Source organism: Bos javanicus, chromosome 17 (genome assembly GCF_032452875.1).
Source record: "Bos javanicus breed banteng chromosome 17, ARS-OSU_banteng_1.0, whole genome shotgun sequence".
Lineage (NCBI taxonomy): Eukaryota > Metazoa > Chordata > Mammalia > Artiodactyla > Bovidae > Bos > Bos javanicus.
Genome location: NC_083884.1, coordinates 13,122,557 through 13,138,151, shown reverse-complemented (window position 1 = coordinate 13,138,151; position 15,595 = coordinate 13,122,557). Strand labels below are relative to the sequence as shown.

Below are 15,595 nucleotides of genomic sequence, written 5' to 3'. Positions count from 1 at the left end.
AAATGATTTGTCCACGTCCTTATCTCTGGAACTGGAGAATGTGATTCTCTTTGGAAAAAGGATCTTTGCAGATATAATTAAGTTAAAGACCTTGGGATGAGACCATCTTGGATTATCTGAATGGGCCCAATTCAGTGATAAATACCCACACAGAAGAGAGACACAAAAAGTAGGCCATGTGAAGAAGGAGGCAGATATTGGAGTCTTTTAACTATGAGCTGAGGAGCCCCTGATGCCCCAGGAAGCTGGGAGGAGCAGGGAACAGTCTCCATCTAGAGCCTTCAGAGGGAGCGACGTCCTTCTAACATTTTGGTCTCTGACTTCCCACCTCCAGAACCATGAGATAGGTTTCTGTGGTTTTAATCCACAGAGTTTATGGTAATTTGTTACAGCAGCCTTTGGGTGCTAATATAGAAGTTTATAGTACGGTGACTGGAACATAATAAAATATCATTGTCACCACCATCAAAAACATTATCTTTTTTTTTTTTTTTCACTGTTGTTCTTGTAACCTGGCGCGGGACATGGACCGTAGTACTGCTCAGAAGATCGCCTCACCTGTGTGTGTCCAGTTTGGTGGTAGTGATAGTGGTGTGCATGAGAAGTGTGTTTAATGTGGTCTCGGAGAGAGCTTCCAGAATAGAACCCCTCTTAACTTTTTTTTGTTTTAAATGTCTCCTTGTGTATTTCTGTGAAGGGTGGTAGTGGATGTTTTGAACTTTTGGATACATTTTTACACATTTTAAATTAAATTGTACTTTTAGAATAAGACTAATAGAAAAATGATGCGCAGTTATAGTTCTAACAATAAAAAAAAATCTTAAAATGTTTCTTTTTTTCTCCTAATAAAACTGTTATTTAGTTAAAATTAATTTTCTGCTGGCCTTGAAATATAATTTAGAGAGGTACTTTAGAGCAATAAAGTAATTTATTTCATTGTGCTACATGGTACTTGAAAACCAAAAATTTCAAATAATCATGAATGGAGAGTTAAGCATTATATGTCATTTGCCTGACATAATTTTTACTAAAGTTTTATAAATTGGCATCTCAATAATAAAAGCTAATTAAGTTTATTAAGCTCTTACTCCGTGCCAAGCACTGTCCCCAGCTGCTTATATGAATTAACTCGTTTTGTTCTCACAGCTTTCCTAGTCCTTGATCTGTTCTCTTAATTCGAGAGGAAGCTGAGGCGCACAGTGGTTAAGTAGCTTGCCCAAGGTCATTATTGCTTACGTGGCAGAGATGCCGAGTGGCCATGGCCCATAACCTCTGCACTCTCCTGACTCTCAGTGGGCCCTGTCAGCCTTCATTGGCTAATACAGTCGAGCAGAATATCAGTAAATCTAAGTAACACACCCTTGTCCAGTTCCATAGTCGTGCCGACTTTAGTGTGCTTACCCACAGAGATTCTAATTCTTGCGGCTGGGGTATGTAGTTTTAAAAGCACCCAAGTGGTTCTTTCCATACTTTGAGATGCACTGGATCAGGTTCCAGAAAGCCCACAGTTCATTTCCCACACAGGCTTGTGTTGGTGGGTGTGGTGGTTTGTGTGGAATGTTAGACTATTCTTGGCGTCTGTCTGTGTTCCAGGTGAGTCTGTTGAATACATGCTGTGCTGTGCTCAGTCACTCAGTTGTGTCCCACTCTTTGTGACCCCATGGACTGTAGCCCACCAGGCTTCTCTGGCCATGGGATTCTCCGGGCACAAGCACTGGAGTGGGTTGCCATGCCCTCCTCCAGGGGATCTTCCCAACCCAAGAATCGAACCAGGGTCTCCTGCATTGCAGGTGGATTCTTTACCAGCTGAGCTACCAGGGAAGCCCATTTGAATACGTACATGGATCTAACCTTATGCCTCAATGCCTGTATTACTAGGCACTTTCCTTTTGTGGAGATGAATAACAAAGGGATTTTTTTTTTTAACCTATTGAATGAGTTTCAAAATAGGGTATATTCAATCTGAGGAAATTGTTATGATAAATAAAAGGTTTGTAGACAGAAGAAAATAACATTATGTAAAGTTTCTATCCTAATGGGTTGTGGTTTTTTTGGGGGGAGGGAGTTGGTTTGGTTTTTGTTTAAAAGAAAATTTTAATGTGCTGTGCACTTCACAGCAGAGCAACAGTTTCATGGTTTGGGTTACTCTGAATATTAACCCTGGACAAGGTGGGAGTCTTCGCTCTTAAGTTTGGGAAGAAACTTTTATGCCTTTGTACTATCAAAATCCCTGATTCTGTGTGTTTTGGAATCTAGGGAGGACACTAAGCTTGCCACTTCACCATTTAATATCTTAGTTGGATGTTGAACTGGCGAAATACGTTTTTTTTCCTCTTTTAGGGAGTCACAAGTCACATTGAACCAAAAACCATCCATCGTTTTCTTCAATTACAAGCACAATGAATATTCCCATGCTGCTCCAGCGTCCTCACCAGCACTTCCTAAAAGGCCTTGTGAGAACACCTTTCCGATGTTACCGCTTCATCTTTCACCCAAGTCCTCACCTCGGATCTGGAGTCCCGTGTGCTCAGCCGCTCAGTTCTCCTGGACTTCATTGTGCAAAGTGGATGCTGCCATCGAATGGTTTAACAAGAAAATTATGTCTGCAAACAACCTTAGAGGAACATACAGAAGGGCTTTCTGATAAAGAACAAAGACTTGTGGATAAGCTCTATGCTGGTTTAATCCAAGGCCAGAGGGCCTGTTTGGCGGAGGCCATAACTCTTGTAGAATCAACACACAGCAGGAAAAAGGAGTTAGCCCACGTGCTTCTTCAGAAAGTATTAGCCCACCACAGAGAACAAGAAAACTTGAATAAAGGAAAACCACTAGCATTTCGAGTGGGTCAGTCTGTTTTTTTTTTTCTGTACATATTTTTCAAAATTCTCTTTTAAAATAAGTCTAAATAGCTTATGATTTAAAGGGGATTTTTTTTTTCTTGCAGAAGTTTGGAATGAATTTTAGAGGCCTTTTCTTTGCAAACATTAGTCTTGTTATATTGGTGTGGAGGGGAAATGCCATGACCATTTGAACCAAGGCTCTGTATTTTAAGAGAATAATATGAGATTTCTATTTTGGCAGAGACCTTGCTGTGGATTTCCCTAGTGGCTCAGATGGTAAAGCATCTGCCTCCAATGCAGGAGACCCAGGTTTGATCCCTGGGTTGGGAAGATTCCCTGGAGAAGGGAATGGGAACCCACTCCAGTATTCTTGCCTGGAGAAATCCATGGACAGAGGAGCCTGGCGGGCTATGGTCCGTGGGGTCTCAAGAGTTGGACACGACTGAGCGACTAACACTTTCTTTGCTGTGGCTTCCAGGGTAGAAACAGGTGTAGGAAGAAGTGTCCACTGGCTTCCTCCCTTCTCTCAGCAGAATTTCTGCTTAATAGTCTAAAGTGAATTCCTTGTGGTTGGGGCTATATCAGCCATAATTGTCCTTATCACATTTCAAAATTCTGCTTCTTAGGTGTTTCATTAGTCTTTCTCCAGGCCAGTTTCACTTCTGTCAGATACTTTTTTATTAGAGTTCCGGAAATGGCTTGGCTCTAAGCATAGTCATCTCAATACGCAAATGTATTTTAAAGGTGACTCCATGTTCATATACTGTCTAAAATGTTCACTTGATTTCGTGAACAGTTGACCTGTTTTTGTAATTGCAAATAAACTTGTTATATTTTCAAAATTGTGGATTCTAGAACAATGTGGATGTGTTTGACCAGAAGGAATTAAGCAGATCAGTTTTGGGTAGGATGCATGCTTTTCATGATGGCAGACTAAGTGATTCCAACCAACCCGCCCACTTAAAACAACTAGAAGTGGTGGACAAAGTGTAGAACGTTTTTGAGGCGTGAGTAAATACACTTAAAAATGGATTGGCATTACATTATATCTCAGTTTATTTGCAGTATAGAGCCTAAAACCTCTTAGATTTTGTGGGTAATGAGGCCTGAATAAAGATAATTTCAAAAAGAGCTTGCTGCTGCTGCTGCTGCTAAGTCGCTTCAGTCGTGTCTGACTCTGTGTGACCCCATAGACGGCAGCCCACCAGGCTCTCCCATCCCTGGGATTCTCCAGGCAAGAACACTGGAGTGGGTTGCCATTTCCTTCTCCACAAAAAGAGCTTACCGACTGCTATTTGTACTAGTCCACATTTTTCCTCCATCTTATTCTTCTGCCTTAAGGAGAGGTGTCTCTTTTTGAAGGTACTGCACTGGACGTTAATAATCATTATGTATTGTAGACAGATAAAACAGCAAACTCCCATAGAGAAGTTCCAGTTATGAGCAAGTGTTTACTTACTGGCTGTAGAGAATCTTTGAAGAGAAAATGTCCAGAAATACTTAGAGTTAATGAGCAACTCACACATAACTGTTGTTCAGTTGCTCAGTCGTGTCTGACTCTTTGCAACCCCATGGACTGTAGCACACCAGGCTTCTCCATCCTTCACTATCTCCTGGAGTCTGCTCAAATTCATGTCCATTGGATCGGTGATGCCATCCAACTATCTCATCCTCTGTCACCCCTTTCTCCTCCTGCCCTCAACCTTTCCCAGTATCAGGGTCTTTTCCAATGAGTTGACTCTGCATCACGTGGCCAGAGTATTGGAACTTCAACTTCAGTATCAGTCCTTCCAATGAGTATTCAGGGTTGATTTCCCTTAGGATTGACTGGTTTGATCTCCTTGCTGTCCGAGGGACTCTCAAGAGTTTTCTCCAATACCACAGTTTGAAAGCATCAGTTCTTCTATCTGGACCTTTGTTGGCAAAGTAATGTCTCTGCTTTTTAATACGCTGTCTAGTCTTGTTATAGCTTTTCTTCCAAGGAACAAGTGTCTTTTAATTTCATGGGAATTCACAGCACTCTTCTGGTTCTTCCATCTTGATCTTACGAGGCCAGATAAACCTGGGTGTTGGTTGCAGTTGTTTTATCACCAGCATAAATTAAAGCAACAAATGTTTATTCAGCACCCATTAAGACAGAGACCTGCCCTGAAAATTATAGTATGGTGCCAAGCATACCATATGCCATACATACTTTTGAGTGTAGTTACAATTAAGTCCTTATGTTTTGTAGTTTTTATTGAACATAGTTATATATCTCTCTCGACACCATGTGCTGTTCTAAACATATTGCAAAATTAACTCATCTAATCCTCACAATAACCTAAAGGTGCTCTTACATCCATCTTATGGCAGAGTATACTTAGCATACAGAATGATTAAATGACTTGCCCAAGATTACGCATCTCGTGAGGGGCAGGGCTAGAAACAGAACTGGCCAACTGACTGCAGAGTTTGTGTTTTCACCTTCCATGCTCTATGGACCCTCAAAATAGGGGAATTTCTTTCTTAATATAATTTTTTCCCCAGGATTCAGTTTATATTATTTCTTTGAGTTATGGGTGAGATGAAAAATTATCTTTCATAAATAGAAAGTTAGTTTCTCAGTTACTGGGAATTTCTGGAGTAAAGAGGTGTTTTTCAAATGTGAACGTGGCATTGGGGTGGGTGGAATAATTCCTGATCGTGGTGAGAGGTGGGCAGATATTGTAGAAATTGAGCACAGTAACAACATAGGAAATGAAATCGGCCCCCAAAGATCTGCATTATAGTAAAAAAGAAAATCACATTTAGTAATATTTACAAGTGAATCTGGTGAACATATGGAACTCAGAATCATTTCCTCTGTGTATCCCTGTTACTCAGGGAGTAGATAAATAGGTAGATTTTCATTTACTGCTTTAGGAAATGTTAAACTGAGTTAATGGTGGTTTTAATAAATTATAAATAGAAGGAAGCCCAAGATTTTTGTCTAATAAAACTTATTGTGCTGATTTCATTTATTTAATTAAATTACAAACTCTCCACCGTAGGATTGTCTGGGCCTCCTGGTGCTGGAAAATCAACCTTTATAGAATATTTTGGAAAAATGCTCACTGAGAGAGGACACAGATTATCTGTGCTGGCTGTGGACCCTTCTTCTTGTACTAGTGGTGGTGAGTATCACTGGTCTCTTTGTAAATTGCAGAGCAGGGGCTCCTGGGGCCAGCTCTCTGTTACAGTTTAGGGGCAAATTGAACCAGATTTGAGTTCGGTTTCAGTGAAGGTAGAGAGTTCAGGGGGCAAGGTGGAGCCTGAGGGAGATGGTTTGGGTCATTGGATTTTCCAGAGGAGGTTAGCTTCCAGGTCACCCAGGAGTAAGCTGGGTACTTAGAGAACTAGGAGAGCAAGTGCCAGAAGTTGAAGATAATCAAAAGCAAATGTCAGTGCTTTGTCTGTCACACCTGGGGCTCAGCCCCTTTCCCTCCTGTTGGCTTTCCTGCCTGCATCAACCCCTATGAAACACAGAAAATGACGTCTCACTCCCTCATTTCCTCATATTGTTGTAACTTAAGCTTAAAGAAAAAAATCTTCATGCTCTGTCTCACCTGTCACCTGTTTCTACTTCTTGTTCAGTTAAACAGAAAGCTCCTAGAAGGACCGTGTGATATACTGCGGTTCCCCGAGGCACTTAGCCCGGGACGCTGCACATGGTGCTGTGCAGTTACTTACTGATTTGGGGTCATGCAGTCACTCAGAGCTTAATTTGCAGCTCATCAGAGATAAAATGGGTAAACTTAGTTCCCAAGAGGATCATTTAAGGGAAACATAAAGCATGCTATATAAATACTCAGGAAAGCTTTTTCTTCTCTTCTCTTTATGATTTAAGCATCTCACGTGGCAGTTACTCATTTAACAAGTATTTTAGCACGTACAGCGAGACCCTGTGCAAAGAACATGCTGGGTTGTTTAATGGTGAATAAGACACAGTCCTCTTGGCCTCGTGGAACTTTATATCTTGTGAGGGAAATAGGTGCATGCAGTCCATTACAGGGTAATGCGTGTTGTGAAGGGAGAAATTCAGCGTGCTTTGTGGAAGGGTTGTTTTATATCCTGTGGGTTTAATGCTAAAAAGTAAAGATATCATCATGTTTTAGGGGCTTTAGATCAACAGAGAGGTGGATAGCAATTCCTATTACCACCCATTGAGAAATTTAGCTGATAACATTCACAGTTTTTGATTCACTATAATGAAAAGGTTAACCATAAAATAAAATTTATACTTGCAAAGTTCAAGATTAAATCCATGTCAGTGCATTATCTTTTTTTATAGTCTAAGAACTTTGTTTAAGGTAAGTACTAGCAGGTGTAAAGTACTAATAAGGTATAAGGAATTTATTTACAGTGGTCTTTATTTCCATATATGTGCAAAGGCTTTTCTCCTCACCTTCATAAATACTCTATCATACTTGGAGTAGCAAAAGGAAACAGTAGCTTGAGATGGCTGTAGCAGCAGTGGTGGCATAAGATAATCGGAGTGGGACTTCTCTGGTGGTCCAGTGGTGAGGACTCTGCACTTTCATTTCCAGGGGCACAGGTTCAGTCCCTGGGTGGGGCGCTAAGATCTCAAATGCTGCATAGTGCGGCCAAAAAAGTAAATAAATAAACATTTTTAAATAAATGTCGTTTTTGAAAAAAGGTAGGCTAATTAAAGCTGCATAGCCATGTGGTTTTTGACTTTTCTCAAACCAAAAAGGATCCCTTTTTCAGGTGAAAATACATAGACTTTGAAAGAAAAAACAAGGATAAACAGGACGCTGCAGTCTTACCTTATCATTGCAGCAGTACATAAACATTTGAAAATAGCATTGCATTGAAGTTTGAGAAGCCTGTTGTCAACCCTCACTGTGTTTTGGATTCATAGGCCCCCTGCAGTGGAAGTTTGGAGACCTTCCTAAGGGCCTGCAGTCAACAGTTTTGGATTGACTGACGGATAGCTATATGGGACAGTAATTTCATAAATGTTTAGTTTGGCGTGTAGGGAATCTATAGGATAATAATTTAAAGTGTAGCTTTGGCAGATTGTTGACGTACACAGAGATGATTTCACCCAGAAAATTACTTTAGAACAACATTTTGTGTACAGTAAATACGGTAGTTGAGCTCTGTCGTAAGTACATGCTGTAGAATTAGAACCTATGAGAATTTGAAATTGGACTCATCAGGGAGAAGATCATCTGTTTAAGGAACGCCTCAGTGTTTAGCATCAGCCTTGGACAAGTCAGCTCTTAAGCTGAAATTAAAATTCAGGTTAGCACAGCACTCACCCCCTTCAAATGTTATTATGTGCTTAGTTGTTCAGTTGTGTCCGACTCTTTGCGACCCCATGGACAGTAGCCCGCCAGGCTCCTCTGTCCATGGAATTCTCCAGGCAGGGATACTAGAGTCCGTTGCAATTAGCTTCTCCAGGGGATGGTCCTGACCCAGGGATCAAACTCTGGAAATGCTACTGTGTACTAAGAAAAAGAAGATACAAGGTAATCTCACTAGTTTTAGAGCTCTCAGTCTTCTAGAATTTGCAGGTACTGATGTTTGCCAAAATAACTGCAGTAAACCCTGAAACAGCACCGGTTCTGTTCCATAGGTATTGTGTTAATTGCCTACCGTGAGCAAGCATTAGGTGTACAGAATATGTGAGACATGATCCTACAGACAGCGAACACGGGATAAAGCAGAGTTTCTCTTTAAATGGCCCTCCATGTTGTGGGCGATTTTCCTGCACACTGAAGGATGTTCGGCAGCATCCTTGGTCTCTCCCTGCCAGATACAGGGAACACCCAACCCCCCAGGTGTGACAAGTACACGTATCTCTAGATACTGATAAATACGTTAAGATGACAGTAAAGAAACCACCCCAGCTGAAATGGAAGATTGGTTTGGGGATTAGTAGAAGCTGAATTGGACAAGCAATTAGGTGGCAATCTCAGGGCCTCCAATGCAGGGCTCAAGAATCTATATTTGAACCGCTTAGTCAGTGAGCCATTGAGGGGCTGGAAATGTTAAACAGATTAATTTGGTATCATTACAATACACTGTGTTGGAAAAAAGTTTTAATAGTATGAGATATAGTTTGAGGTTTTGGGAGAAACGTCCTAAAGCATTTCCCCTAAGAACTGGCTGATTGATCATTGGCTCTTATCGGTGTTCTATGATTGTAAAATGTAACTGTGTTTCAGGATCACTCTTAGGTGATAAAACCCGAATGACTGAGTTATCTAGAGATATGAATGCGTACATCAGGCCCTCTCCTACTAGAGGCACTTTAGGAGGCGTGACGAGGACCACAAATGAAGCTATCCTTCTGTGCGAAGGAGGCGGGTATGACGTCATCCTTGTTGAAACTGTGGGTGAGTGTGTTTTCTATTTCATAACAATAAAGTACTGTTATAATGGACATTCTGTAGAGACGAGTGACGACTAATTTCATTTTGTTCATTCAGCAGATACTTAGTAAAGAGATAATTAAATATAAGCTATCTCAGACTCTTTAGGAGATAGGAGTATGTGGGCTATGATCCTTTGTTGTTATTGCTCGGTCACTAAGTTGTGTCCAGCTCTTTGCAGCCCATGGACTGTAGCATGCCAGACTCCTCTCTCTCCCACTGTCTCCCATACTTTGCTCAAACTCATGTCCGTTGAGTCGGTGGTGCTATCTGACCATCTCATCCTGTGCCACCTTCAGTCTTTCCCGGCATCAGGGTCTTTGCCAATGAGTCGGCTCCAGGTGGCTAAAGTATTAGAGATTCAGCTTCAGCATCAGTCCTTCCAGTGAATGTTCAGGGTTGATGTCCTTTAGGATTGATTGGTTTGATCTCCTTGTAGTCCAAGGGACTCTTTAAGAGTCGTCTCCAGCACCACAATTCAAAAGCATCAATTCTTTGGTGCTCGGCCTTCTGTATGGTCCAGCTCCCACATTCGTACATGACTGCTGGAAAAACCGTAGCTTTGATTATACGGCCCTTCGTCGGCAAAGTGATGTCTCTGCTTTTTAATACGCTTGTCTACATTTGTCACAGCTTTCCTTTCAAGGAGCAAGCGTCTTTTAATTTCATGGCTGCAGTCACCATCCGCAGTGATTTTGGAGCCCGAGAAAAGAATCTCTGTCATTGCTTCCACTTTTTCCCCTTTTTACCTGAAGTGATGGGACTGAATTGCATGGTCTTAGTTTTTTGATTGTTGAGTTTCAAGCCAACTTTTTCCACTTTCTGCTTTCACCCTCATTAAGAGGCTCTTTAGTTCGTCTTCACTTTCTGCCACTAGAATGGTATCATCTGCATATCTGAAGTTGTTGATATTTCTCCTGGCAGTCTTGATTCCTGCTTGTGATTCATCCGGTCTGGCGAAGGATAAGCCTTATGTCTGGGTAGTGATGACACGAGGTGGTGTGTTTTCAGTGCCAGAGGAGAACTGTCAGCATTAGGACGACCTGTGGAAACGCTACTTTACACCCAGTTTGGGAATTCCATGGTGGTCCAGTGGTTAGGACTCAGCACCTTCACGTCCACGGCCCTGTTTCAGTCACTGGTCAGGGAACTAAGATCCCACAAGCCTTGTGGCATGGCTAAAAAAAAAAACCCAACCAACCAAACAAAAAACATAACACCCCATTTTCTTAAAGCAGTCCTGTGTCTACAATATGTTTTCATTAAGAAAGCTAACGTACTTGGGCACATCATGTTTTATTTTATCTTTATATCCCTGGGACATAGTTGTACCCAGTGAATATACTGAAAAGGAAACACTGAGAACATCGCATTCCTATAGAGAGACAGTCTGCTGTATTACTGTGTGATCAGCGTTTGTGACACAACCTCACTCAGATTTAGGGGATCGGGGAAGACTTTGGGGACGAGGTAACAGAGGGACTCAGTTTTAAAGGGAGAGTGGGCAACGGCACCCCACTCCAGTACTCTTGCCTGGAAAATCCCATGGACGGAGGAACCTGGTGGGCTGCAGTCCATGGGGTCGCTAAGAGTTGGACACGACTGAGCGACTTCACTTTGACTTTTCACTTTCATGCATTGGAGAAGGAACTGGCAACCCACTCCAGTGTTCTTGCCTGGAGGATCCCAGGGACGGGGGAGCCTGGTTGGCTGCCGTCTATGGGGTTGCACAGAGTCGGACACGACTGAAGCGACTTAGCAGCAGCAGCAGAGTTAAGTAACAGAGGGGCTAAAGGGCCTTCCACTGAGACTCAGAGCAGTGAGTGCACGTGGCCCGGTTGGGGGGCACTGCAATTGGGGAAACAGGAAGGAAGCTGCATGAGGGCATTGAGGGGCATCGCTTTTCCTGGACCGAGAGGAAGGAGGAGCTGGCGTTGAGCCCATGACCCTCTGGTGGCGCCCGTCCACGCTGTCCAGGGATTTCTCTGGGAGAGACGCAGACAGTAGCACTGATCCATGGTGGGGTTTGCAGGGCTGGTAGAAGGATGAGGAGGCAAGAAAGCTGCCATGTCGACAGGCCTGGTCTAAGCTTAGAATTGAGTGCTCCGGCTGTCCACCCTCAGAAGGGAAGCCGAGAAGGAGCATTGCGAGCAAGGAGGAAGTGCGGGTCTCCACGTTCCATGTTCAGAGACTGAGCCGGTGGGAATGGGGGCGGGGGCAAGGTGGGGAGGACAGCTGTGCTCATCAGGTGAGGCAGCAGCTTTTAATGCATTGTTCAGAGGTGGGTGTTTAAAGTGGGATCCGGTTGAGCATGTGATGCTGAGTGACTTATGAACTGGAATGGAGGTGATGCGCAGGGTGGTCGAGAAAGTCAGATTTTCGTGACTGTTTTAGTGGACAGTTGTGACTTACAATTTCAGGTGTGGGACAGTCGGAGTTTGCTGTCGCCGACATGGTTGACATGTTCATTTTACTACTGCCACCAGCAGGAGGAGATGAATTACAGGTAATTATTTTGACTTTTTCACCCCCACAAACACAAAGTATACATCTCTGAAAGTACAAGTTCCCAATGTTGTGGTTTTTTGTCAATTAAGTTGATATTAGTGTAGGGGAAGAAATATCATTCACATTGGCTAAAATACCTAAGGCAGGCAAAGTCTCCATATTTTTTTTCGCCGACTTATCATTGTAGAACTTCTGACCTTGAGCTAATCATACAGCTTAGACTTTTCTACCTGTGACATGCGAGTGTGCCAATTTAGCAGTACCTCCAGCCGAGAGACTACTGTTCCATGGTTGTTTGTGCTATAGTCGGTTGAAATACTCCGCATGAGAGATTTCTTTGGTTTTAAACTGGGATCCCACTAGTATAGTTCGTGTATTATAGAACACAGTCCTTCCTCTGGCCTGCAGTGCGTGTCTGGAATTGAATCCCTGAGTTAGCACAGCCTTCACAGGGTGGGGGCCCCACCCTTCACAAGACTGGCTTCACTCCAGACTCCAGCAGCAAGCCTGGGGTTCCCAGGCCCCACATGCCTCTGACTGGCCGCAAAGTGGGGGTTTGCACTGCCCCTCGGGTTCAGTAGTTCACTGGAAGGATTCACAGATCTTAGGAAAGCACTGTGTCACCAGTTAGAGTTTTATTATAAAGGAGACAAATCAAGACTAGCCAAATGAAGAGATAGAGAGAGACAGGTCTGGAAGGTCACAGCCTCGAAGGTTCTGTGTCCTCGGGACACATTCACCTCTTGGCACACTCATGTGTATCACCAGCCAGGGATTCTCCTGAGCTTCGGTGCCTGTCGTTTTTGTTGGGGTTTTATTATGGAAGCGTGATTGACCAAATGCCATCCACGTGATGAAACTTAGTCTGCAAACCCCACCCCCTAGAGGCTATCAGGCTGCTCACATGGCTCAAAGCCCCTGCCCCCTCATCATGTGGTTGACTTTCTGGTGCGGTCAGCCCCCATTCCGAATGATCTCTTTGCATAAACTCAGGCACCGTCCTAGGCACTCACTGTGAATAATGGAGTTGCTCCTGTCACTCGGGAGACAACAAGGCCCTGGAGGTTACCTCCCAGGAGCCTTGGACAAGGACCAGCTGTTGCTGCTGCTGCTGTTCAGTTGCTAAGTCACGTCCTGCTCTTGTGATCCCGTGGACTGCAGCCACCAGGCTCCTCTGTCCTCCACTAAGCTCTTTATTATACAACACCTCACTTTCAGTTGAAAATTTCGGAAAAACTAGTGACATCAGACTCTGGTTGCTGCAGTTTAAAAACATTAGTAGAATTTAATCATTGAAAGTTATGTTTTAAAATGCTTGAAAAGGAATTTTAATCTTAGATAGCAAAATATTCATTTTCCACATAAGGTTTGGCCTTAGGATTTTTCTAGTGTTTTCATGCAGTGTAATTTAAATCAAGAGATTGAGACATTTTTAGCCATCAGTTTATTTTTTCCTCAGATGCAAATAGAAAAAAAAAAACTCCATCTATTTAAGGGAAACTTCAAAGACTTTGTTTCTAGAAATGCATATGTTAGTGACAGGGTGTTTTCTTCTTCAGAAGCACCTGAATGATGATGATTTTGCTTCCTGCAGGGTGAGCTCTGGGAGAAGGGGAATCCATCATGAGACCGTGTAAACTGTCTCCTGTCACTCAATCACATTGTGTCTGAATGATGCATTTACTCTAATTCCGAATGTATTCCAGCATGTTAGTCTCCAAGTTTGAAAAAGATATTACAAATGACTTTCATAATCCTGAGACTCAATGCTTTTGAGTAAATTCCATCAAATAATTGTGATTCCTAGTAGAAGGTGCAGAGAAAAAGTCATAGTATTTGACTTTCAAAACCCTAGTGTGAACTGGTGTCCCATTGTTTTCTAGCATTAAATATTTGGGAAAAGTCACTTTCCTCTCTTTTTCTCACGAGGGCATCAAAAGAGGAATAGTGGAGATGGCAGATCTGGTGGCTATCACCAAATCTGACGGAGACTTGATCGTGCCAGCTCGAAGGATACAAGCAGAGTATGTGAGCGCACTGAAATTACTGCGCAGGCGTTCAGGAGTCTGGAGACCAAAGGTTAGCTTGCGTTCCGTTCTGCATTTTTCTCCCCGAGTAGACTGTGCACATCAGAAGAGGGGATGTAAGTCCCAAGCTAGACATACAGGCCATCTTTGCTTGAATGAGATCACAGTTTTAAAAATTATGACAAAGCCAGAGCCTGTAGTGATTTTAAGTACAGTCCGTCAACCACCAGATGTCAAACACTGGATGTGAGGTGATAGATTAGATTGCTTAATGCTGGGCTCAAGCTGTTTGGAAGTGATGGCAAATCCATTCTGAAAAGATACACCCTTAAGATTATGGCGCAATTAATGACTTGATTATCTACATTAGAGTTTGAGTAAGAGAGAGAAGTCTTTTGATACGGTAACTCTCCTTGCCATTATGTTTGTTGGGTGATGTTTTTAATAAGGAAAAAAAAAATCCAGTAGTAAGTGATGCAGTGATATTGATGGGGACACTTTATCTGTAGAAGGACACCGTGTTATTAAAGAAGAAGCGGCCATTGCTATAATGAGAACGCTGGTGACGTCTCTTGCCGTTGGCTCCCAGCATGTTGTCTTTTTTGCTGTGTCTGGAGCCACCTTGTCTGTGTGGGCACTGATGCTCAGTTCATAGCACCTGCTGAATCAGGCAGTTTGACGGAACAGTGCTGTGTTCTCAACTTGGTTTCATTGTATGGCACTCAGGCCTCAGGGAAACCTGTGTAGCATTGCCCGTCTCATCCCAGTGACCCTCCCATGGTTTACCTGTGACCTTTAAAGACCGTGCAAGCAATCCTTGGTCAAAATAAACCTCTGAGCTAAAAACTTGACCTAGAATCTGTGTCTGATTTCTGCTTTGCACTTAGTAATCTTAGTAAGTTATCTTAGTATATTTCTCAGTGTATTTACTTTGACACAGTGATCAAAGATCTCATTTTTGTCACTTACCTCTTTCCATAGACTGTAAATATTAATTGGAAAATGCCAGCGTCCCCACGAAAGGGTTTTCTGTCATTGTGAGTACAATAATTCTGGTTCTTCCCTTTTCAACAGGTAATTCGTATTTCTGCCCGAAGTGGAGAGGGGATCACTGAAATGTGGGATAAAATGAAAGAATTCCAGGAGGTGATGCTTGTCAGTGGGGAGCTGGCTGCCAAGCGACAGAAGCAGCAGAAGGTCTGGATGTGGAACCTCATTCAGGAGAACGTCATAGAGCATTTCAGGACCCACCCCGCAGTCCGGGAACAGATTCCTCTTCTGGAAAAGAGGGTTCTCAGTGGGGCCCTGTCCCCAGGACTAGCAGCAGACCTGTTGTTGAAAGCTTTTAAAAGCAGACACGAATGAAGTGCAGCCTACACAGTGATTTTAATATATCTTTTAATAAAGTATTTTAATATTAAAAGTCAACTGTGTGCTTGTCTTTCCAGTAATTCTCTTGTGGTGCCCCTCGGCCTCCTTATTTGTGAACCTTATTTGCTTGGAAAGTCGAAGACCATTAGCTACAGATGTCAAAGATCAGGTGGTCAGCAGCACGCGCAAGGTACATGTATGTCCCTCAGCTCCCCTTCTTCCTGTTCTCATACCCTGACGTGGTGGCCTGTAGGGTGGCGTCTCAGCAGTCACAAGCGGAGACAGCTGAGGACAGAAAGATGGACCTTAAAATGCTTTCTTTGGTTCTTTGTTCTCTGAGTTTCCAGAGAAAATGTGAGCCAGAGTGACTGCATTTTTGAAGTCCTCCTTGAAGCTAGAATGACATACACTGGGTTTCTAAGAGCTG

At 42.9% G+C, this 15,595-nt stretch overlaps 1 protein-coding gene and 1 non-coding gene across 3 annotated transcripts in view; both read left to right on the top strand.

Moving 5' to 3' along the window:
• The window catches only part of MMAA (metabolism of cobalamin associated A), a 28,845-nt gene extending 13,620 nt beyond the window's left edge, over window positions 1-15,225 (top strand). For both annotated transcript variants that reach the window (XM_061384078.1, XM_061384077.1), the window contains exons 2-7: window positions 2,341-2,844; window positions 5,873-5,995; window positions 9,056-9,226; window positions 11,683-11,768; window positions 13,700-13,849; window positions 14,872-15,225. In XM_061384078.1, the coding sequence (XP_061240062.1) occupies window positions 2,400-2,844; window positions 5,873-5,995; window positions 9,056-9,226; window positions 11,683-11,768; window positions 13,700-13,849; window positions 14,872-15,162 (1,266 nt within the window). In that variant the 5' untranslated portion in view covers window positions 2,341-2,399 and the 3' untranslated portion in view covers window positions 15,163-15,225. The remainder of the gene's footprint in view (window positions 1-2,340; window positions 2,845-5,872; window positions 5,996-9,055; window positions 9,227-11,682; window positions 11,769-13,699; window positions 13,850-14,871) is intronic.
• TRNAW-CCA (transfer RNA tryptophan (anticodon CCA)) lies at window positions 3,099-3,170 on the top strand. The gene has a single exon. It is a non-coding gene; the product is annotated as a tRNA-Trp (tRNA).
• Window positions 15,226-15,595: the final 370 nt, after the last annotated feature.